At 41.0% G+C, this 24,202-nt stretch overlaps 3 protein-coding genes and 1 non-coding gene across 9 annotated transcripts in view; all 4 read left to right on the forward strand.

Moving 5' to 3' along the window:
• Window positions 1-274: 274 nt before the first annotated feature.
• Window positions 275-356, forward strand: trnas-cga. The gene has a single exon. It is a non-coding gene; the product is annotated as a tRNA-Ser (tRNA).
• Window positions 357-543: 187 nt separating this feature from the next.
• On the forward strand, window positions 544-8,030 carry nabp1a (nucleic acid binding protein 1a). The gene is made up of 6 exons (XM_037789294.1): window positions 544-1,991; window positions 2,217-2,355; window positions 2,534-2,605; window positions 4,613-4,697; window positions 6,151-6,220; window positions 6,829-8,030. Exons 1-6 carry the CDS (start codon window positions 1,895-1,897, stop codon window positions 7,026-7,028), a joined length of 663 nt encoding a protein of 220 aa, XP_037645222.1. The 5' UTR covers window positions 544-1,894; the 3' UTR covers window positions 7,029-8,030.
• Window positions 8,031-8,358: 328 nt separating this feature from the next.
• On the forward strand, window positions 8,359-13,890 carry LOC119499974 (C-X-C chemokine receptor type 1-like). 2 transcript variants are annotated; one of them, XM_037789292.1, is made up of 2 exons: window positions 8,359-10,133; window positions 11,868-13,890. In XM_037789292.1, exons 1-2 carry the CDS (start codon window positions 10,127-10,129, stop codon window positions 12,941-12,943), a joined length of 1,083 nt encoding a protein of 360 aa, XP_037645220.1. In that variant the 5' UTR covers window positions 8,359-10,126; the 3' UTR covers window positions 12,944-13,890. The 2 variants fall into 2 exon arrangements, with proteins under 2 accessions (XP_037645220.1, XP_037645221.1); XM_037789293.1 differs by having other exon boundaries at window positions 11,895-13,890.
• Window positions 13,891-16,998: 3,108 nt separating this feature from the next.
• Window positions 16,999-24,202, forward strand: part of spegb (striated muscle enriched protein kinase b) — a 51,937-nt gene continuing 44,733 nt past the window's right edge. For 4 of the 5 annotated variants that reach the window (XM_037790586.1, XM_037790589.1, XM_037790588.1 and 1 more), the window contains exon 1: window positions 16,999-18,119. In XM_037790586.1, coding sequence (XP_037646514.1) covers window positions 17,702-18,119 — 418 coding nt within the window. In that variant the 5' untranslated portion in view covers window positions 16,999-17,701. The remainder of the gene's footprint in view (window positions 18,120-24,202) is intronic. The other variant, XM_037790587.1, reaches the window with a different exon arrangement.

Raw genomic sequence — 24,202 nt, forward strand, 5'->3', positions numbered from 1 at the left:
TTGGGTGAACCGGCTCTTTAATATGTGAACTGTCTGCAAAATTGTGATGGTGTTTGTCTCCCTCTTGCGTCCGAAGACGCGCTAACACTCTGTGGGTCTTACACTACATCATCTATCGTCATTACCGTCGATGGCTGTACTTTAATTACAAAGCCATAAAACACAAATGTGTGTATGAGCCATTTTCTGAAATATGTCCTCGTATCAAGTCAAACAAAAACTGACGGTGTTCTGTTCTTTAAAATTGTACTTCATACACATATCATGTTAAGCAGTCACGGTGGCCGAGAGGTTAAGGCGTTGGACTCGAAATCCAATGGGGTTTCCCCGCACAGGTTCGAATCCTGTTCGTGACGATTTTTCTTTTGCTTAGATATCAAATATACTTTAAAGGGAGTTATAACAATTGTAATGCTACTGCACCTGAATAACTACTATATACTTACTGTTCGACGCATTTTGCACTCAGACTACTGTGAGTAAGTGTGTCAAACGGCTCTAAATGTGATGTTTAATAATATAAGTAACATTAGCCTCGATGACATCAAATGAATGAACAGTGTGGCTTCAATGTAACACATTTCACCATCGTTAGTTTCATCGTTGACACTGAGCTGTCACATAATGCTTTCTCTCATCTCTTCTCGCGTTGTTTGTGAATGAAATGAAGTTGGTATACACCAACTACTTTCTTTCTTCTTTGTAAACAGGTCAGCACGTTGCCTGCTTGTGTTTCTGATTGCATTGTCTTTACAAATAGATGCCTAGCAATGGTCAGTATCTGTCGGCTCGATAGTATAAGAGCACACAAGAGGAAATGTCTCCGTGTACACCCCCTCCCTCTGGAGGAGAATGGAACTGACCGACTGATATAAATGAGACCGGCAGCGCTCCGCTGACGTCGTTGTTGGGGCATTGTTGAAGCAGGGGGAGCGTGTAGAGAGAGGGAACAGCGGCTCCAGACTTTAGACAGCTTCTGGGGGGTTTAGTGTTGTTTAGGCAGATAGAACAAGGAATTCAAGGCTTCTCGAACAACTTCACCGTCATAGGGGCCACAGATCGGTATAGATATAGACACACCAACATTAATGACTGCGCGCTAGCAGAGCTACCGTTAACACTTCCTGTTGCTTTAAAGAGGCACACAAAGGATATGATGCGGTTGATCTGATAAATACTTACCGTAAACTGGAGTTGTGTAAATGGTGGAGGGAGAGAACTGTTAACTCCACATCCTCTGCAACACAGACTCAGACCTCCAGCTGTGTAGTAACCTGCAGTCAGTGGAGCTCTGTGGTCTCTGTCAGTAACATCTCTCTGGATGTGTCAGCCTCTTAATACTAGTAATAGTATGTGATCTGAATCCACCGTGCTGCTGAACCTCTGAGTGCTTGTTGGCTCCATTAGTGCGTGTTTCACGTTAGTTCACCGGATGTTCAGAGCTGCCATTATGGCGAGAATCGTGAAAAGAGATATGCAGAAGACTCACATCCTGAAACTAAAAGAAGGCAGCTAGCTAGCTAGCTAACGTTTGCAGAGCTCTCGGCTAGCTGCTCATGTGGCCTCCCTGCTAGCCTGCTAGCGGGTTGGCTGTCTGGAGGAAGCAGAGTTGTCGTGTTGTCCTCCAGTCTCAGTGTGTTTCTTGTGTATGTGACTGTAATGTAGTGGCTGTAGTCCCCGTGTCTATACCAGTCAGGGTAACGGTGGTGTGTGAAGTAGAAGGAGGGTTCAGTTAGCATTTGGCTAACAGGCTAGTTAGTTAGCTAGCTGAGCTAAAGCTAACGCGGTACTGTTGGCTAACGTTACTCGTTACAAAGTAACGACAGCAGCACTGACTGCTGTAGAGTTTCAGTGACCGTGAAGGAACGAAGAGTTGTGTTCCTTCAGACTAACGATGACAACAACAGCAACAGGAGAGGCCCTGTTCCTGCTAAAGGATGTGAAGCCCGGCTCCAAGAACCTCAACATCGTCTTCATCGTGTTGGAGATCGGTAAGAGAAGTGGGACTAAAGCATCTCTCTCCACACTAACATCAACTCTGTCTCTTTATTGACGGAGCCAGCGGAAACGTTACTTTGACTTGCATTGATTGTAAATGAACTTCTAACATCTCCACACACGCACGTCCTTTAACCCGGGTTAGGTGTTTAACCCGGGTTAGGTGTTAGGAGTAGGTTGACCCTTTAGTCTGACTGATCATTGCTTTGTTCTTTCAGGACGAGTGACCAAAACCAAAGATGGTCATGAGGTGCGCTCGTGCAAGGTGGCAGACAAGAGCGGGAGCATCGCCATCTCCGTCTGGGACGAGCTGGGCAGCCTTATCCAGGCAGGGGACATCATCAAGTTGACCAGAGGGTAGGATCGATCCCATGCACGGGAACTGATGACATGAACAATGCTCGCTCAGTTGCCTTTAAATTAGTACTATTTACTGACTGATCAATGCACATACAAATACATGCATTATTTGACAGGTGGTTATGAACCTGAGCAACTTGGGTTTTAGAAGTTTAATGTGAGATTTCTGTTTTAGCTATGCATCCATATGGAAGGGCTGCCTGACCCTATACACTGGAAGAGGAGGCGATCTACAGAAGATTGGAGAGTAAGTAGCTGCCCACAAATCTCTTTATACTCCAGTTAAGTTCTTGTCCCTCCTGCTAAAGCATCATACAAAGACCAAGGCATCTTGTGAAATTGGTCAGTAACATGTTTTCAAAATGAACATTAATACTTTAATTATTAGAATTCTTAATACTTATTATTAGTAGTATTGTTAATACATTAATACTTCATCTTTTATTCTATCAGGAATACATTTAGACAGAGTTGTGTAGTTCAGATCAATCACACTGTCAGCACAGGTGGAGTTTGCATTCGTTCAGGGGGCTCACTGAACCCCCTAGAAATGCATCTATATTTTTTTGAACGCAGAACTAATACTTTATTGTTATGATGAATAATATCAACCTTATTGACAGAATAATAAACCAACAAGATAAGAAGATAGATTTGTGGTCTTTTTATTTACTTATAGCCTAATAACACACGCTGTCCACACACAGTTAAATATACACTTCTGTTACATCATGTACACAAACCACGTACCTATCAGCTGTGAGCATAAGATCAGACTAGAGATGTAACCACCTAAATGATGGGTGAGTAGTACTTACTCTCTTCCAACGTTATGTTTTTAAACAGAAAACAGGTTTTATAGTGAAAATGACATACAATACAGCCTAAGTAGACTTTCAGGCTCTTGGTGATCTCCCTCCAGCCTGCTGTCTCCTTATTTAGGTGTTAGTAGTGAAATGAGGAGGTATCGTATCAGATAACTCCTCATTTCAACTTCATCAATCAGCCGTTCCTCGTCCATTGGAATAAGGAATAAATAGAAACGGGGTGTCTGTCAAAAGTCCAGCTGAAATGCGCACGCTGCACAGCGCTTCGTCGCTCACGGCCAGTTAGTTTCTGTTAGTTCCAATAGTAAACATGCAATAAAACTGATTTTATCACTGGCTCTTACTTGCGTCGCATTCTGTTTGGATGGTGTAATATGTAGGCTAACCACATCCCAATACATTAGACCTCTCTGCGTTGTACACATTACAGTCCTTCTAGAGTTTTTATGTGAACCTCCAAACTTAAAGTCCGTGTAAAGCAAAAATAAATATGCATTCTGGGTTTGTCACACCACAGAAATATATGTTACTAACCACCCAGCCAAATTTGAATGATTAAAAAAATTGGCAAGTATATAAAATTAACTTTCAAAATCATGTAAAAATCATCAGTATTCTCTGCTCTGAAACGCTGGGGGCATGTCGCTGAAGGCGCTGAAATCTTAAACCTCCGTTAATACATCCATGGCTGAAACCACACTCACAAGAGGGGAAGGGGATTGGGGGTATGATCGAGGCTCAGCCCGTGGACGGTGTGAGGCCGATAACGGCCCCCGTCGTGCAGTCCCCCGGGGATTCAACTCGGCAGGTTAGGGACGGCCACTCTGTGTGTGAGGTTCCCCTCGCGGATCTCCTCTCCCTTCTCCACGGTGCTGGCCCCCGCCGGGAGCATTTCATCTGAGGCGGTCGGTCGGCTTGGAATGGCTCGGGAGAGGGTGGCTCGCGGCTGGAGTTATGTTAAGGATGATTCCAGTGCCTCATCCAGCCATGATTTCAGCCCCGCCTAAAAAATCCTGAACACAAAACTAATGAAAAACAGTTTAACGGCCTAACTCCACAATCCAGTTCTACAACATTCAGTCTTTGCACATTTTTTCAGTCATTATTTTCCAACATTTTATAATGTGGTTAGAAACAAAACTCTGATTTCCCTTTACACAGCCTTAAAGTTCGAACTGTGCCTATGACAGCTGTGTATATTTTCTCAAAACACCTTAACCTTTAATCCCAACTCACTCTTACACTGTAGTCTCACTGTGGCTTTTACTGTCCAGTGAGCAGCCTTTGAAAGACTTCAAATCTAAATCTAAAAAGCTTATGCCTAACGGTCAGACAATGACTGTTTGAAAAAGAAAAAGAAAAAAACACAATTCCAACCAAACACAATTTCTGAATGTTATCTTCAAAAACTTGTTTTGTCTCCACAGGTTCTGCATGGTGTATTCAGAAGTGCCCAACTTCAGTGAACCAAACCCAGAGCTGCTAAACCAAACAAACCAGCAAAACAAGTCTGTGAGTAGCCATGCACCCACTCCCAACTTGTCATTAATGGTTCTCTATACGTCAGAGCGTTAATATAGCAACAAACAACTATTTGCAATGTAAAGATATAGTGGAGTAATGTCTACCTGCGTACGCATTTAGTGCATGTGAGCATGCTCCACTGTCTAGCTCACGGCGGCTGCTGTACACTGCGCTCATATGGCAGTTACAGCTGTCGTCATGGAAGCGTGGCGCCCACCCTCCCGCTGCGAGCCATCGGCTCAGCCGTCGCCATGTGGAGGCAGTAGAAATGCTCCCAATCTTGCAAACATTTAGTACCTTTTAACAAATGCTCCCCTTTGTAGACATGCCTACTTTATGATATCACATGCAGTTTTTTGCATGCAGTATAAATGTGTTACTTTTGTCTATTCTAAAATGGTGCGTTTGAATATTTCTGCATACTGGGGTCCCTAAACAGTCTTGGAATTACATACATTGGGTATCACTGTAAAGCTGAGACTCCTGTGGATCCATTGAGCCCAATTTTACTTGGGTGATGATGTTAGTCCCCATAGTAGCCATTTCATTGTAGTGAGACCCTTTTTTAAAATTTGACCTCACTGTATAAAATGACCTGTGGTGACCTCTAGGATAATCACAGCCTCATGAAACTTTACAGCCACAAACTAGAGACCTAGAGCATTCAGAGGATGGATGGATCAGACTAGAGACCTAGAGCATTCAGAGGATGGATGGATCAGACTAGAGACCTAGAGCATTCAGAGGATGGATGGAACAAACTAGAGACCTAGAGCATTCAGAGGATGGATGGTTTTCCTAGCTAGATGGACAATAAGGAGGTTTCTGATCTGTTTCCAGAACAGAAGCGCTCACTATCCAATCGCAGAAAAATGCATTTCTTGCAGAAATTTCAAAACGCCAAGTGTTTGATAACAAATCACAAATTTTTATTCTATGGTGTTCCTCATGGTCTTGGTGTTTTGGATGGATTATGGATCATTTTTATCATTTCTCGAGTGGTAAAGAAATGGTTGAATTCAGCACCAAATCTGTGTAACAAATGGTATCAACCCAAACATTGTTGCAACAACTTATGAGACATAAGTGAGCATGGGAATGACCATCATATACTTCTATCATAATATTCTAAACCCATATACACTTTTACAGTTATTTTAATTAATTAATTAATGTTTATTTCTGATTTATGACTAGAACAACTTAACACATAGTGCTGAGCTGAATCAGAGCAGCTACAATTATTTCCCACCTTTCAGGTGATGTACACTGCTTCTATGTGACATCTACTGTGGGCCTCAGAAAGTTAAACATACCTTTGTTTGATGACCTGTATCAGAATTTGAATTGGGTAACTTTGCATGTTAATATTAAGCCTTCAGTCCAGTCTTAACACCAATGGTGGTAGGTTGTTAAAGCTGACATTGTCTTTCACTAACAGGGTAAACCAGACCAGAATCAGAGGGGAAACTCTCCGCCCAATCAGAATTCAGGTACACCTGCCCCACCAGGTCAGTATATTTTTTCTTTATGCAAATTACCACTGTTGTGTTGTAACAGCAGAGTTGTCCATGTCCCGTAGAGCGGTACATATCGATGGTCTCTGTACAAAATGACTGTAGAATGTTGGCGTAGTGTGTCAGTACTACACTAGTAAACTTTTGTGATTGCATACGTAACAGTTCTTGACTCAATAAATTTGATAAAATGGAGTGAAAATATGACAAGTAGTATGGTGCCCTATTTTTTTATTGCTTACTTAAATATGAAATGAGATGACACTTGCCTTTTTGTGTTTAGAGAATAGGAGGCACAGCAGGCCTTTTTCACATCATTTTGACTTGACTTAAGAACAGGTGTTACTAATAATACCAATGGCTCTGCTCTTTTGAAGTGTCCCAGTAAGCCACGAGTGTGATATCGAGTCAGCATGCACAATACCAGGACCCTGAATCCAAAGCAGCTGAATGGACTTCAGCCTACATTAGTTTTATTACTCACACCTGTACTTTTACTGTGACCTGTCAAAATGTGTCATATGCAAAAGGCCTATGAAGGATGACGTGTCTTAAAATGTTGTTTCTTTTTATGTGAGTAATTTCTCAATCTCAACCCACAGGTAACGGTGCCATGCCCCCATTTGCCAACAACAACCCACCACCTGGTGCACCCCGTGACCCTGCGTTCGGGAGCATTGGGCGACCCAACGGTCGGTCACCTGGCAACGGAGCGCCAGTTACTGCTGCAGGACCCCCAGCTGCCGCAAAGTCTTCAGTTACCATTAGCAACGGCAGGGACCCACGGCGTGCCAAAAGATGAAATTGGGGTTGGGGGGGATCATGCGGGGAAAACTATGGACATCCCCATTTCCCCCTGCTCCTTTTTGTTTTCTTTTTTTCTTACATTTCTGCCCCTTCTCATCACAGCCTATATTGGCTTTCAAAACAATGAATTAAATATAGGGACTGCTTGCATACATTTTATACAGGCCAACATAGTCAGATGTGTCGTTTGTCATGCGTAGTATTCTCAGTAAGCAGCACAGTGTGATTGATCTACCACTTGATGCACTAGCGGGACTTCTTTTATAGTCGAGCCTTGGTGGTTGAGTTGTGGTCAGCCTTCTCAATCTACACCCCCGTCTCCTAAATCTCACTGCAAATTGCCAGTTCTGTGCCAGTGTTTCCTCTCCCATACACTGTCCTAACCCCCTTCCCTGTTATGTTCTTTCAAACTATACACCCTACTTGAACACTTGATGCACTTTCTTCTCTTAATTTATGTCGGGGCAAACATTGCCGTCATTTAAATCAGGAAATCCGTTTCTGCTTTTTAGTGGAAAAGGCCTTAAATTGGTGAAAATGAGCTCTTGGACTGAATGCACGAGCAAAATTCTTCAAAGGGTCTTCTCCCTCTTAACCGAACTGTATCCGAAGTGAATCTGTGAAAGGAAAGGTGTTAGTTTAGAATCTTTAATAATAGGTAGGTAGATTGATATTAAACTGTTTTTTTGTTCATCAGTTGTACCTTGATCAAGGTGGGCTCACTTAAATACTGGCAAAATGGTTCACAGAATAAATTTTACAGCAGTTCTGCAGCCACATGTAGCCTGTTTGACAGATAAACACAGGTTAATGTCAAATGTATGTCAAGTACTGCACATAAGGTATAAAACTTCTTAGTAATGTGGCTAAAACAAACAAATTGTGTCTGTTAACATGCAACATTTACCTTGAGTAAAGATTTGTTTTATTTGTTTAGACTTTGTTCAAACCTTTTCTGGAGATGTTTGCAACTGGTATTAAAGGTATCATATTCAAACCCCGACACAAGAACAGTATAAAGCCCCCCAAGTGACCACTACAGACCTGTCACCATGGTTTAAAGAGACAATGCCTCTCTTAGAGCGCTGAGCATTTGAAATAAGCCTCCCATCAGATGTCATGTTTAGATTCTACAGCACCATCTAGTGCCTACAAAAAATAAACTACATTTGTTAGTTTAGAAGATGCTCCAAAGTATGAGCTATATCTCAGTAGTGGGTTGTGCACTTGTTCCCCCCCCCCCTTTTCTTTTTTATAAAGTAAGCTGTGCTAAATGAAGCAGAAGTGGAGTTTAAATGATTGAACTTCCTTTGTCACATTTATACTTCTAAACCAAAAGGCTTTGCATTAAGTATTCCATGTTGAAGCAATGCTTTGCTTACAACAAAACCCCCCCGTGTTTCTTCATATCCTTGTTGCACCAAGCACCTAAACATTGTGGCCTCCGGGTGTTACCCCATTTCATTTCTGACGCACTTACCTTTTGTTTAGTGTGTCCTAACTGGTAGAGCAGTAGAGATGCTATTCAAATGAGATTAGATTACATGTGACTCACATTTCAAACAACACAATGGAGTCTTAGTCTCAACAACAGCCATCTGTTCTTTGAGCATAAAAGGGATTTTTTTTATTTTTAATAGGTAAGTGGCCAAGTAGGAGGGAATAGCAACACAACCATGTGTCGTATTGTTTAGTGTGCCACTGTAGCTACATGAAATGTAAGACTGAAATAGGGCTGTAGGGAGATTTCCTATCTAAAGCTCCCAAAAACTCCAGTCCTAATGTTTAGTAACCAGTTCTTTGTCCTGCCCATATGATCAAAACATGTTTATGTAATTTCACTTATGACAGGATTGCAGCACTTGTGACACGAAGTTGAAATACATGAGAAGTGTGGCAGGAAATGTGATGCTCGGCACTCGTGTGTCAACACCGATGTCATGAGCTGGGAACTTCCTCTCAACGGCAGTGGTCAATCAGAAATGTGGTCGCATCATGTGGCTTATGGTATTTAGGATTTCACTGCATGATGATAGAGGCCCAGAGACAGGTTTCAACCCTCATCAGCTGTTCTGGGTTCTATTCTTAAAAGTAAACAACTAACCTATTAGTTCCCAAATTGTAAAAAAGTATTATTATGTCATTCTATATACAATTCATAACTATAAACTATAAACAAAGGCATTAAATAAACAGGATGTGAGTGTGTTGGAAAAGCAGGGAGCCATCCATCTGTATCCTCTTATCCTATTCAGGGTCGCAGGGGGGCTGACGCTGATCCCTGCTGACATTGGGCGAAGGCGGAGTACACCCTGGACAGGTCAGCAGAACCAGGTACAATTTAAAAACCTGGCACTTAAACATTTCTGATATACTGTATATTTTCAATATATTGTGTTTATTTTGAATTCATAAATCTTTCCTGAACTAATGGTTTCTCTTTCGATTCAGCACACAGTGTGACAGCTCATCTCATGACACCCATGATTCAGATAATGTGGCTTGGGTTTGTTTAAGGGGAAGCACTGTGGTTTTGGAACAACCAAACAGTGACTATTGAAAATAGTCTGACTCACATATCAATAAAAACTTGACATAAGTAAAAAAAGATTGCTGGGTATTAAAATAGATGAGGAGAAAGTACAGGGCAAAAAGTCTAAGAACAGCTTGACAAAACTAAATATTAATAAATGTATCCACGACATAAACCCAAATGGGATTGGAAATCTAAATGTACTCTTGTCTAGCAATATGGTTGCAGCCCAACACAAGTACTGAATAAACTGTGACAAATGCATTTTGAAGAAATAATTCAAAAATACAATGATTATATATATTTTTTAATGTAAAAAATCTGTTTTAACAGAAATATAAGAACTTAATCACAACTTCCAGCTATATTTGGTTGCATTTCCTGTGATGTATGTGAATATCTTTTGAATTCTTCAGCAAATCAGAATAGAGTATGTGTGAAGCAAACAGGAAAACAGACCTATGGTTAGAATGTGATGGGAGGGGTGTAAAGAAATACAGCAGTTGTTCCCTGTCTCCTTGTGACAAACGGATTGCCTCCCACAAAGAAAAGACACCACAATGGCTGGTGAGTATTTTCATCCTTTGAATAACAACTTAATTATATTGACTTGTATGTATTCATAGCAAACAGGCAGTTTGTAGCCCTTAAGGACTCACTGAAATGGTAATAGGCAATTGGGCTAAGGGACATTTACAATTGAATACCCTGATGGAAATGTTGTAAAGACATGTAAGCTGCTTCACTGTTCCTTTTATAACAGTAAAACATGAATGTTTTATTGTTCCATAACATTTATTACAGGATATGTTAACACTTTAACAAACAGCACCTTAGTTTGTCCCCTGCCAATGTACAGGGATTTGGAATGCTGCATGTAATCAGTCTGGTCTGTTAAAAAGTACATTTAGTATTTTCATTAGGCTTATGTTAAAGGGTAACGTGGGTATTTTTTAACCTGGACCCTATTTTCCATGTTTTTGTGTCTAACTGACTAAAAAGGACAACAACTTCTGAAACTGGTCCCAAAATAGTTTTATTGAGGCAATCTGGCACCGTCATTTACGTCCACTAAAATGCTTGTTTTTGCCATGACAGGCTCTGATTGTTAATATAAGTATCTGAAATTATGGAAAGAGTCTCGCTCAAGGAGAAGTTGCGTTCTGAAATCTGACGAGGTGGCGTGTTGCTTGAAGACAACGGTGGAATAGTGGAATACATCCATGGTGATAACTTGAGAGCCAGCCGGGCAGAGTATGTTGTGTTTGATCACAGAAAGAGTAGCTTAGTGTTATCTAAAAGATTTTCAATGTCATGGCTTAATATTTCGATGATTTCCACAATGAGGATGAGCTCTTTGAATTCAATGGCTGCCCGTATTTATTTGAGCCAGAGTATACAGATTTTCAGATTTCTCCTTGAGCGGGACTTGGACACAATAACAAACAGACGAAAGGTAAGAAAAAGGTTTTATTTCTTTGTAGGTTCTGTGTATGTTGTCAGACACTTATAATAACAATCTGAGCCTGTCTTTAGTGGATGTAACATTACATCCCGTTCTCACTCCCAACTCATCAAATACTGCCGTTTGGTAAGTGCCCCTCAGCATCGGAAACCGATACACAGAGGCACCCTTTAGCAACAGTAGCCTATGTGTTGAACCGGGCTTTCTACTAAGGTAGTATTAATAGCGTGAGAGTCCATTCAGGGCGGGTGGGTGGGGTGATTGATGGGTCAAACAAACACAAGACTGTCAACTAGGAGACCGGTGTTCGTGTCCCGTGTGAAACTAAAAGTAACGTTGACTTATTTTGACACGTCAATCTTTAGTCACGTGACTCGTTGGTATCGTCAGTCACATGAGTCATTAGTGAAGTTAACATCAACCACGACCTTTTCCTAACCCTACCTAAGTGGTTTAGTTCCCTAAACTTAACTTCCTGTGAAATCGGAAGTTTGTTTTGAAAGGACACTATGCATGTAACGAGCGTATATTGACACGCCGTCCCTGGTCCATCCAAAAGTAACTCAAGAGGGGTACCGCGTGCGTCCGTCTCCGATGCCGAGGAGCGCTGACCAAGCGGCAGTATTTGACGAGTTGGGAGTAAGAATGTGTTGAACATTACATTGATGCTACTCACATGCCCTAGCTGACCAATTTAAAAATAAATGAGTCACTTAGACACAAAAACAAGGGACAATGGGGTCCAGGTTGAAAATACCAAAGTTACCCTTTAGCAGGTTTATAATAATGACTTGTATTTTATATGACTAATATGTCATTTTGGTTGCAATCCTCAGATCCAAACACATCTGCTTTTATTTTAGACTTTGGATCGATTTATGAAGAACTCAACTTTACTTATAATTACACGGAGTTCATCATAGACCCTGAGACGCAGCCCTGCAACCCCTTCTCCATCCCAGATGGAGTGACGGTTGTTGTCAGCATCTTTTATATCCTCATCTTTCTGTTGGCCATTCCTGGAAACCTGGTAGTGGGGCTGGTGATTGGCCTGAGCAAGCAGTCGCTGCCTCCCTCGGACCTCTACCTCCTCCACCTGGCAGTTGCCGACCTCCTGCTGGCCATTACTCTCCCATTCTGGGCCACCTCTGTTACGCAGGGTTGGGTGTTCGGAGACGCCATGTGCAAAATCATCACCGTCATCCAAGAGCTAAGCTTCTACTCTAGCATTCTCTTCCTGACTTGCATCAGTATGGACCGTTACATGGTGATTGTGAGAGCGATGGAAGCACGCAGGGCTAACAGACAGCTAGTCAGCTGGGGAGTTTGTGCTGCTGTCTGGGCTGTTGGAGTACTTCTGTCTCTCCCGGGGCTTTTGAATTCTTCTTTTCCATCTCAGAACTCCAGCCAGATAGTGTGTGGTGAACAGTATGATCCCAGCAGTGCTGACGTGTGGCGGCTGGCCACCAGAATTCTTCGCCACACTTTGGGTTTTTTTATCCCTTTGGCCATCATGCTGCCCTGTTACGGAGTAACCATCCGGCGCCTCCTTCACATCCGTGGGGGGTTTCAGCGCCAACGAGCCATGAGAGTGATTGTGTTCGTGGTCGTCGCCTTCCTGCTTTGTTGGATGCCGTACCACTTCGCAGTGATGGCAGACACGTTCTTCAGGGCAAAGATAGTGCCGTACAAGTGCCCGGCAAGGATGGCGGTGGATCAGGCCATGTTTGCCACCCAGAGTCTGGGGCTGCTTCACAGCTGTGTCAACCCGGTGCTGTATGCTTTTGTGGGGGAGAAGTTCAGGAAGAACCTGTTGCAGATGATGAGGAAGATGGGCGTCCTGGAGAGAACGTCTGTTTCTAGAACCAGCAGGTCTTCAGTGTCATCAGAAATCACCTCCACGGTCATGTGAGAGCACTAAAGAGACACTTTGAACTATTCACATAAATGAATCACATCAGTGTATTTACTGCATTATCTCATGTGCTGGACAACAAAGTAGTTTTGATACTTATCTGCATTTATATCACAGCTCATATTTGATGGATTTTCAGATCTTTTTTTTTTACAAAATTTGTCTATAGTTGATTTGAACATTTCACCAAATTTGTAAATATCTTTTCATGCTTTGCTCAATTAGGTCTTGACTTTTTGTAAAGTACCCATATGTGCCAGTCTGATGTATGTCTCACATTCCCATTTTTAATTGTGTGTTTTTCTTTTTATATTGGAGGGAGCCTGAGAGCTAAGATTGTCATTGCTGACAAATGTTTCTCTGTAATTGTTTCATATGACAATAAAGAACATAAAACTTGGTAGCAGGTCAATGTTGTTTAAAGTTAAGCTGTAAACATTTGCATCTTTTGTGGGTCACCATTTAAATCCCTCTCTTTCCTCAGTCATGTCTAGTTCTGAGGAAACTGTAGGAAACATGTTTGTTAAGTTTCAGTTTCAAGTGTGACTATATTTCAACAGGTCAAAAATTTTAGTTAAGACACTTCAGCATTAGATGGTGAAATATCTGACCAATGTCATTTTTGTTTTTATAAGTATAGCATATGAATGTGAATTATCAAAATGATTTTCTATGATTCCAGTTTCCCAACCAATACCAGTGTCCTTTGAAAGGCTATTACTCCCAGCTCAAAGTGCACTGCATCGAGTGCAGCAGAAACCTAAACTATCCTGTACAGTGCTGTATAACTTCATATACATTTTTTTATAGTAATGTATTTACATTTTTGTAAGTCTGTTTAAGTTTTATGTATATTTAGCTGAAGACAGCAGGTTGTCATTCACATGCCACCCAACTTTCAATCTGTATATAGTTGCAATCATTATTAAAGTTTTATAAACATGCACAGTACTGCTCTCTGTTTCTGATTAATATGCATGACTCACCTCGTATGTCACAAAAGATTTAACATCTGACATAAACAGCTGATGATAGAAGGTAAGACTACAGTGTGTTTTATGTTTACAGCCAGTTTGGAAATAATAGAAGTTGTGATGACTGCAGCAGCAACACCTACAGCAGTCAGAGAGGCACAATGTTCTGCCTCTGTACAGAAAAAAACCCTTTAAAAAGCACTGTTTGGTTTCAAAATGATCTCAGGGAAGTGCAGCTGACAGGCACCACTGCTTATGAAAAAAGCAGAAGAAAAACTATTTTGCTTATTACTACAATTAAAGGTCCCATATCGTGCTCATTTTCAGGATCATACTTGTATTTTGATGAGGAAACTTTATTTTCCTCATACTGTCGGCCTGAATATGCCTGTATTTACCCTCTGTCTTAAACACTCTCTGTTTTAGCGCATTTCGACAGAATTGCGCCGCAATTGCAACAGAATTGCGTTGCTAGGCAACAGCTTGGGTCCATGTGTACTTTCTGTCAGCTGATGACATTCACATACAACCAGGAATAAACTGGGACACATTTAGAATGTTCCGTTTAAATCTATGTAAAGGGTCTAAATATTGTATATTTGTGACATCACAAATGCAGAGTTTCTGAATACGGGCTGTGTGTATTTCCCTGTGGATTGAGTGTTTCGATACTTTCACAGTATTTATATAGGACTTAAGCCTGCTTTATAATAAAAAAACATGAAAATCTCAAAATTTTAAAATATGGGACCTTTAAATAGGTTAGTCTTCCCCCATTTGATTCAGGTTTAATGCATCCCACAAAACCAAATCAGAGCTAACAGTCAAGTTGATTCAAAGTCAATATTGTATGTTACATACAACATAGTGGACACAAGAATAAAGATCAAACCTTGGGCTCTTCCAACTTTTGGGAAATATCATACAAGACGAACTAATATTAAACAACCTTAAAGTACCATCAGCAGTTTATTTGTATTTTCCACAAACTACAAAAATGTGTTTCCATACAAGCATTCCAGAAATTCAACAGTCTTTCCAGTAAAAACCATTAACATTAATATATATTAGCCTATATTTTATAAACTACTAGGCTATAGCCTACTTCTACTACTACCACTTCTACTACTACTACAACTATTACCCTACTACTACTAGGCTGTTATTACTACTAGCCTACTACTGACCCACAGAAATGGAACAGGGCCATAATTAATGTTATGATGGTGCCTTCAAATGAAACTCGTGAGCTCCAGTTTACAACATGGGTAGTCATGTACACGATATGCTCGGTGTTCAAGTGGTTAAGTCGTGAGAACACCGATGCTAAGCAACGGTAATAAAATGCAAAGGCATAATAACAGAGGAGAAAGATGAGGCCATTGGAAATAAACTAAACTTACTAAAATTACAATATATTAAGTTATTGTGCAGAATTATTATATTATACCGAATAATGAATTTCCATGAGCGCTGCCATTTCTCACAACGTCAACAAACACGTCACAACTCGTGAACTCTGAGCTCTCAGAAACGTTCCACTGAAGAGGTCGTGATACCACGGGGGGGGGGGGGGGGGGGGGGGGGGGGGGGGGGCGTTCATATGGACTCATCTGGTAAACACGGTAAACACCACCGCATTTGAAGGCACCATCAGTTACACCTGTGTTCACCTGCAGTGACATGTCAAAATGGCTGCTGTGAAAAAGGCCTGCATGCTAGCTGATGGTGCCTAGCTGATATTCTGCTTGTCACATGCCCTTGGATCTGCTTGTAGCAGTATTTTGACAGACTAATTGTTAGTTCCCTGCTTTTCTTACAAGCTACGTTTTATTTGACAACATTAAAGCTCTTCATTCAGGTCCTGCATGTTGGACTTGTGCTACTTGTTCAGAGCTACTTTAGGCATCTAACAGTTAGCTAGCCTAATGTTTGACAATGTGTTTAATGCTCACGTTAGCATTACATTACAACATTAGTAACAACAGCAGTAAAACGTTATGTATAGCAATACCATACATTCATACTAACATATGATTTGAAATGATATTTGAGTTTTTTCAGTTGCCTTTGACAACGTTTGTTTGCTTCACATTTCTCCTTGGATAAGCTAAACTGCTTGTGGCTTGCTTTGATAGCTAACGCTCATTTTAATGTTGGTAACGTTAGTTAGCTAATATTTCATGTGTGTCGTTTTAACTTCTTTGCTGTTTTTATGTTTGTTCTTTATATGGAACGTGTTTTTTTTCCATAGAACTGCATTAACCCTTGTTGAGAATGCACACAAGCTAACCACCACAAGCTGGTGCCTTCAAATGGAACTCGTGAACGCGTGTTTACGGCATGGGAAGTCGTGTACACGAGTCGTGAACTCGGAAATTTGAAGGGCAGCTAGTGTGTTATATGCGTTGTAAGCTATTTAGCCGTACTGTTAAGTTACAGTTGCTTATTAAATGTTACTATTGAGATACCACAGTTGCTTTGCCTTCTTATTGGTAATGTGTTATTATATTTGTGGCAATATGCTAGCAGGAGAGTTATATAGCAATAGGCTAAGCAGTGAATTGGATTTTAAATTGTCGTGAGCTGCAGTATTATTACAATCATTTGTCTTCAATGTGATTGAAATATTTCCATTTATTAAGACAATCCCAGTAGGCAGGTCATGACTAATGATATCCTTTTTTTTATTTGTTTCTTGTGGTTCAGGAGCACCAATTTTGAAAGGATATAACTACACTGCAGTGTAGGATACACCCTCAACGTTTGTTTCATGTAGAATTATAGGGCCAGCCCTCAGTGTTTATGCAGTGATATTTTCTTTTTCACGATATCTGACCACATCCACACAATTGAGAAGCCAACGTCAGCCTCTACATTTGACCTACAAATTAAATATCTGTCCCATACTGACCACCCCCTCTTCTATGCCAAGTGTTGCACCATCTCATATGTTCTACTGACCTCAGGTTGGCTAAAAATGACATGGGGGCGGGAGCCTCCCAGTGAGTGGGCAGACAGACTACCATGCAGCTGTCATTGTAAGGCTTGCTGGGCTCTGGCTGTCATTTCCCCCTCCGGACTGGTTGGCAGAGGTAGGGGGAAATCATGAGTGGGGTGGTTTAGCTCATGGGACAAGGAAGGGAGGGGGCACCGTGCAACTTGCTGGACGGAACTTGATGCGTGCATTCAAACAGAAGCCAAGCAAGAACGGATCTCAAGGCCGCTGGGAATATAGAGGAAACTCACTGAAGATTCACCTTGTTCTGCAGAGAAGTTACACACTAGGAAATGGTTACAAAAGGCTGAAAAGTCAGAGAACATCAGGAAAAGGAGGGGAAAAACAGGCCCGTCATTTCCAAGAGACAAGTCAAGGGAGCTGTTAATGCAACATGATCCAGTGGGTCTTGCCCTAAAAATACCTCTGGGCAGGAGAGTGGCAGCTATCTCTATCTGCTTCATTACCTTGTAATCAACAATTTCTTTTTCTTCTTCGGACAATAACTGAGGTCAGAGAAGAGCGATTTTGGGAGAATCTATCCATGGTAGATGTGTTTCTATATAGTTTAATTTGGCTTTCCAAGTACAAGAAAGTGATAGACTTTCTTAAATTAAAAAATGTGATAACCTTGTTAACTGTAATTTACATGTAAAGCCTGCTCATAGACTCCAATGCCCTCATTGGATTTTGGTGTAGAATTCTGAGAGAGGGCCCGGTCAGTGCTATCAGCACACAATTCATTAGAGAATCCATTGTAGGATCTATCAAATCACTTCAACCATGAGAAAAGCTGAGATGCAAATGACCCTGAAAAAAGGGGCAGATGAAGCAGCGGCACCCCCGAGCCCTATCATCCCCCCAAAGCGGTCCAAAGCGAGCCCAGTGCAAGTTGTCCCGGACCCTCGAGGACCCGGTTATCCCACCCCGACTCCACCTGTTTTTACACGCAAAATGAGGAACGCCGCTGTGGGGACAGGCTGTGACATCCGTTTGAAGGTGACGGTGGCTGGAGACCCCCAGCCCTCCCTGTACTGGTACCACAATGAGGAACTCCTCAACATGGAGAACCAGGAGTACGGAGGGCTCTGGATTAGGGATTGCAAGCCCAGTGATGCTGGCCTCTACACCTGCATTGCCAACAATCACGTGGGAGAGGCTCGGAGCAGCGCTGTACTGGCTGTCTTGGATCTGGGTGAAGGTAATACTACTTAATACATTTTAAACTTCACACTCGTGTCTAGCTCTTAGCAAGTAGCCTTAAATGGATTTGACTTCAAAACCTCCAGTTCCTCCCAACCCATTTATAATAATATAGATAGCCATCTATCTGATACCACAATATAATTCAGTCTTCTAATGCAATGTAACATGTATTTAAGAATGTCAGTAATATCATTGTCAAGCTGACAATGAGGTTTTAACTACAAAGTCATTTTTTGATGAAAAATACCCAGCATGCCACAGTCACCCAAAAGGCCCAACCCCCTAATGAGAAACTACTAACTAGGAAACGTAATGTGGGCCCGTCTAGCTTCCTGTTCCTTTTGCTGGAACATTAAGTGATAATGCTGACTGATAGACACAAGCTACCACATTGTCATATTTCAGTATTCAATTAGATTTTTAAGGGGCTAAATGGTTTCTGTCCTTATCTGGTACTTGGCCAGGCAATGCAGATCATTAGCTTCATCTTTGAACTTTTGTTCAGCAGTTATTTGAAAGAAGAAGAAAAAATGTGTACAAGTCATGCTACAAATAATTAAATAATCTCAATTTAATTATTTGACATTGCTCCATAAAGAAAGAAAAGAGAGGAAACAATGCTAGAATATACAGGGGCATAAATACACACAATCAAGTATACAAGCGTATATTTACGCAAGTTTAATTATATTAAATGCCATTCAAATATTTCTTTGCTACCTATATCAAAGTGGAGGGCAAGGATATTTTGCAAACATAGACACTCTGTCAATAAGTCATTTCTTATTTCAAGTTCTTGAAAAAGAGAAGAAGTTTTATGTGAAATCAAAATTTGAAAACTATATATTGTTTTAGTATTTTAATAAGGAACTATGGGTATAGCTGTTTGAGATTAGCATATGAAGAGAATGGTGATTTGATTCCCACCGTGACCATGCAGAGACACTTAAAATGAATCATTCTTTAAACAACCCATGCTTTTGAGTAATGCGGCCAAAGCGAGTTTTTAGAGTGTGTTACGGTCACATTCCTCAATTTCTAGCCAAGAATGCTCCGAAGGCCACTGTAGCTCTTCTCTGTTAAAACCCTTCCATTGTGATCAACAAAACCTCTTTTTATGCATCTTGTGATCTCCAGCACTGATCTAAATTCAGCTCACCTGAGTGTTCTGAAAAATGACATTACCAGCTCCACAAATATGCCCTTCGTATATCAGCTCAAGTGCTTTGTCATTGTTCCGCAGTGCTCGGCGTGAGTGTGTAGCTGAAACTCACTCTTCAATTCAGAACTGCCTTTTCTTGCTGAGAGTATATGTCGAGACTCATCACTGCTGCATACAGTTCAATCAGTTTAACATGAGTAAAGTTTTAGCAAATGACAGCATTCTCAAGGACTGGGTGCTTACACAACCATCCCTGCTGACAAGATGCTTTGTGCAAGCTCAGTACAAATATTGGATGCTAAAAGAGTGGTGATGTCTGCTGACTGGGTAACGTGATGACAAGGATTCTTTTTAGTGTGGGCTGCAAGAAACCACAGTGTATTACATTTCCTTTACTGTATAAATATTGGATGCTTGGACATAGTCCACATAAAAGATACACCATCTGATGTGAGTACTTGAAAATGAATGACGGGACCCCGCCTGCCTAGTTAACGAAAAAGATACTGATAACGAAACATCTCCATTTCAGTGTGATTTTGAAATTGAAGACAAGAAGCCTACAATATAAATACAGTAATTATACTAGTTTGCTTTAGTGAATAGCCATTAATTGGTCAGCATGGATCTTGGGCTTGAATTTAATTTGATCCTTAAAGCAGCAGTAGGCAAGACTGGAGCAATATGATTAAGAAAGGTATTTTTTTTAAAAACGGTCACTATATCCTGACAGTAGTGCATGAGACAGGTAATCTGAAAAAAATCGTGTGTCCTCCGGTGTCCTCCTGTGCTCTGCAAGATTTTGCAGACCGGAGGAAAACAAGCAATCAGAGCCGAGCTGGAGCCTTGCCGTCTCTGAGCAGCTGTCAATCACTCACAAACTCCGATCAAACGGTCAAACTAGGCAGCGCTGATCAAATATGAATCAATATTCTGTTACTGTAATGCCTATTTCTGGCATAAAATGTGTTCAGAAACATCTTGTAGTGTACTGTTAAGCTGTAAAATGAGAAAGTTTGTGACCCGGCAGCCATGTTGAGATCAGTTGAGGAAATACCAAGCACCGCCCACCAGCTGGAGCATACTTTCTCATTTTACAGCTAAACAGTACACTACAAGATGTTTACAGCATTTTACATGAGAAATAGGCATTACAGTAACAGAATATTGATTCATATTTGATCAGCGCTGCCTAGATTGACCGTTTGATCGGAATTCACGAGTGATTGACAGCTGCTTCTGTTGAATGAACAGCCAATAGGAATGCTCTCTCTCTCTGAAATGACCTGTGATTGGTCAAAGTCTCCAGTCACGGGCTAGATGTTCTAAAGCCTGAAAACAGATCCATGAGGAGGAGCAGAAGTCTAGTTTTCTCTCAGAACACTTGAATTACAATATGCTGAAAGGTTATTATGGGATTTTTGCCCAATGATGCCCAAAAACATTCTGCCTACTGCAGGTTTAATTGCAACTTCACATATTTTATGGCAGTGTGTTGTTTTCAGTCTTCACAGTTCATGCACTATCACTGTCACCTCAGTAATGTTTTGCATACATCACATCAGGGCAGTCTCTCTATTTGGAAATACAGTAAAATAGAGAAGTAAGATGAAAGGGCTATTTCACCACACCCATGTGATACTGTATGATAGCAGTAATCACGTCAGCACAGATCACTGAAGACATCACAAAAAAGTGATTTCATGTAAGCAGGCCACACAACAGTCACCTGGATTCCCATAGTTCTGTTTCAAGTAAGATCAATCTATCAGATTTGTGACTTACAGCTGGACAAGAGCGTTGTTAGCATTAACATGCAGTGAGGATTGTACCAGCAGTGATCCATATGCTCCGGGATCCTGTCATTTTGTGTTGTGGTACACTCAAAATGATCTTAGACTAGATAGATTGTGTGATGTTATGTAACACAGTGATGGAGATAGTGAATATCAGAAACAGTGGTAGCTCCACAGTATTCAGTATTCACAATCCTATCAGCTCTCTGCTGCTTTGCCATGTGCGTAGTCTACAGCTGTCCCATCATTCAGTGATACTGCCTGAACCCCTTTCTCTCTCTCTCCCTCTTTGAAAATGTCTCTTCGTACCCTTCAGCATTAGATGGTGAAATATCTGACCAATGTCATTTTTCTTTTTAAAAGTATAGCATATGAATGGGAATTATCAAAATGATTTTCTATGAAAGCTGAAGTAGGCGAGATTGGAGCAAATATAAATAAAAAAAATTATTTTTATAAAACGGTCGCTATATTGTGACAGTAGTGCATGAGACAGGTAACCTGAAAACAATTATGTTCCTCTGGGTCCTCCAGTGCTCCTAACGGCATCTGCAAGATTTCACAGACCGGAGGAAAACAAGCAGTAAGAGCTTATCTGAGGTCTGCTGTCAAGCTGCTGTCTATGAGAGCTGGCTGTCAATCACTCATGAATTCGGACCAAACGGTCAAACTAGGCAGCGCTGATCAAATATGAATCACTATTATGTTACGTTAATGCCTATTTCTCTCCTCACATGTTTTCAGAATCATCTTGTAGTGTACAGTTAGCTGTAAAATGAGAGAGTTTGTGACACCGCCGTCATTGTGAAATCTGGTGAAGGAATGGCAAGTTCTGGTCACATGACCGGAGCACAGCCAATAGGAACGCTCTCTCTCTCTCTGAAATGACCTTTGATTGGTCAAAGTCTCCAGTCACAGGCTAGATGTTCTAAAGCCTGAAAACAGAGCCATGAGGAGGAGCAGAAGTCTAGTTTTCTCTCAGAACACTTGAATTACAATATGCTGAAAGGTTATTATGGGATTTTTGCCCAATGATGCCAAAAACATTGTGTCTAACATCGCTTAAATTGCAGCTTTACATATTTTATGGCAGTGTGTTGTTTTCAGTCTTCACAGTTCACGCACTATCACTGTCACCTCAGTAATGTTTTGCATGCATCACATCAGGGCAGTCACTGTATTTGGAAATACAGTAAAATAGAGAAGTAAGATGAAAGGGCTATTTCACCACACCCATGTGATACTGTATGATAGCAGTAATCACGCTAGCACAGATCACTGAAGACATCACAAAAAAGTGATTTCATGTAAGCAGGCCACACAACAGTCACCTGGATTCCCATAGTTCTGTTTCAAGTAAGATCAATCTATCAGTTTTGCGACTTACAGCTGGAGAAGAGCGTTGTTAGCATTAACATGCAGTGAGGATTGTACCAGCAGTGATCCATATGCTCACGGATCCTGTCGTTTTGTGTTGTGGTACACTCAAAATGATCTTAGACTAGATAGATTGTGTGATGTTATGCAACACAGTGATGGAGATACTGAATATCAGAAACAGTGGTAGCTCCACAGTATTCAGTATTCACAATCCTATTAGCTCTCTTCAAACCTTCAAACGAGGTTTGAAAACAAGATCTTGGTCCAGAAGTTTTCCTTTGACGCTCCATTTTAACCTTCAGTTTGAATCAGCTCTCTGCTGCTTTGCCATGTGCGTAGTCTACAGCTGTCCCATCACTCAATGATACTGCCTGAACCCCTTTCTCTCTCTCTCCCTCTTTGAAAATGTCTCTCCGTACCGCCCCCCTCCCCCACCAACTCCCCCTAGTTATTTATACAGTGGAATGTGCCAGGCCTTACATTTTTGTGATGTTAGCCAGCCAACATCTCTCCTATTACACAGGAAGACATCACTGCTAATTTTAGCCCAGCCCTGTATGACTTTTTTTTCCGTCTTCTGATCAGGGAAAGGGACAGTTTTGAATCCATATCATCTACTAAATATGCAGAAGCATAAAGTTGTCTACCATATGTTGTGATGTCATGCACCTTTTATGATCCATACCGTTTTTACTATCTCTATCCTCTTGGGTTCGGCATTTGATTGAGCAGTCAGTCGATTATTCACTCAAATTTATTTTAATTAGGGCTATCAATCGATTAAAATAATTATAATGCTAGTTTTTCCTCGCAAACATTTTGCGTAAGGTTGGAGCGTTATTTAGCCTCCTTCCCGACAAGCTAGTATGACATGGTTGGTACCAATGGATTCTTAGGTTCTCTAGTTTCATATGATGCCAGTATCTTCACTCCAGCTTAAAACTGAGCCAACTACAACCTAAAAATCATAAGTTGAATTAATGCGTTAAAGAAATTAGTGGCGTTAAATGGATTTTCCTTAACGTGTCATTATCACATTAACTTTGACAGCCCTAGTTTTAATAAATAGCACAAATGAGTAACTGAAATGTAAAAATATTAAAAGTAAAGCAATAGAAAAATAAAGATGGTTACGTACCCTAAATCTTTAAATCTGCATTGAATTTGGCCATTTGGGGGCCGCAAAACAAGTTGTAAACACAACATTGAAATATTATCATCATATGAAGTTATTATGGCAAACATTAGTAAATAGTTGCCTATTTACACATCCGGCAGACACAGAGCAACATTAGCATTCACTTGGGGATATGGTTCCTGGCCACCTCTGTTTTGGTCTCCACCAACTCCTGAGAAAAATATCTGGCACTTTAGCAGTGAAATGCTACGCTATGACCACTGGCTAGCTGCTAACTTTGTCTGCCATTTGTTGCTAGGCAGGTAGCATACAGTGGGTTTATCAGAGCTTTTTCACTGAAAAAAGCTGCTTGCATCAGCTGTAAAATACTATGATGGGAGCAGAGAGGGTGAACCAAAAACAGTAAAGTTGCAGCCGTAAAACCACAACAACGACCTGAAAGATGCTAAAACGCTCCATAGAGCTGAGGGGAACTATGCATTATCTGTAGGTTTGTCACTCCAAGTGACACCACCTCATGTGAAAATATTGATAACTGCAGCTTCAAACCTGCACTAATAACTTCTTGGCCACTTGGGGGCAGTAGAAACAAGCTGTAAACA

Source organism: Sebastes umbrosus, chromosome 13 (genome assembly GCF_015220745.1).
Source record: "Sebastes umbrosus isolate fSebUmb1 chromosome 13, fSebUmb1.pri, whole genome shotgun sequence".
In the NCBI taxonomy this organism is placed as follows: Eukaryota; Metazoa; Chordata; class Actinopteri; order Perciformes; family Sebastidae; genus Sebastes; species Sebastes umbrosus.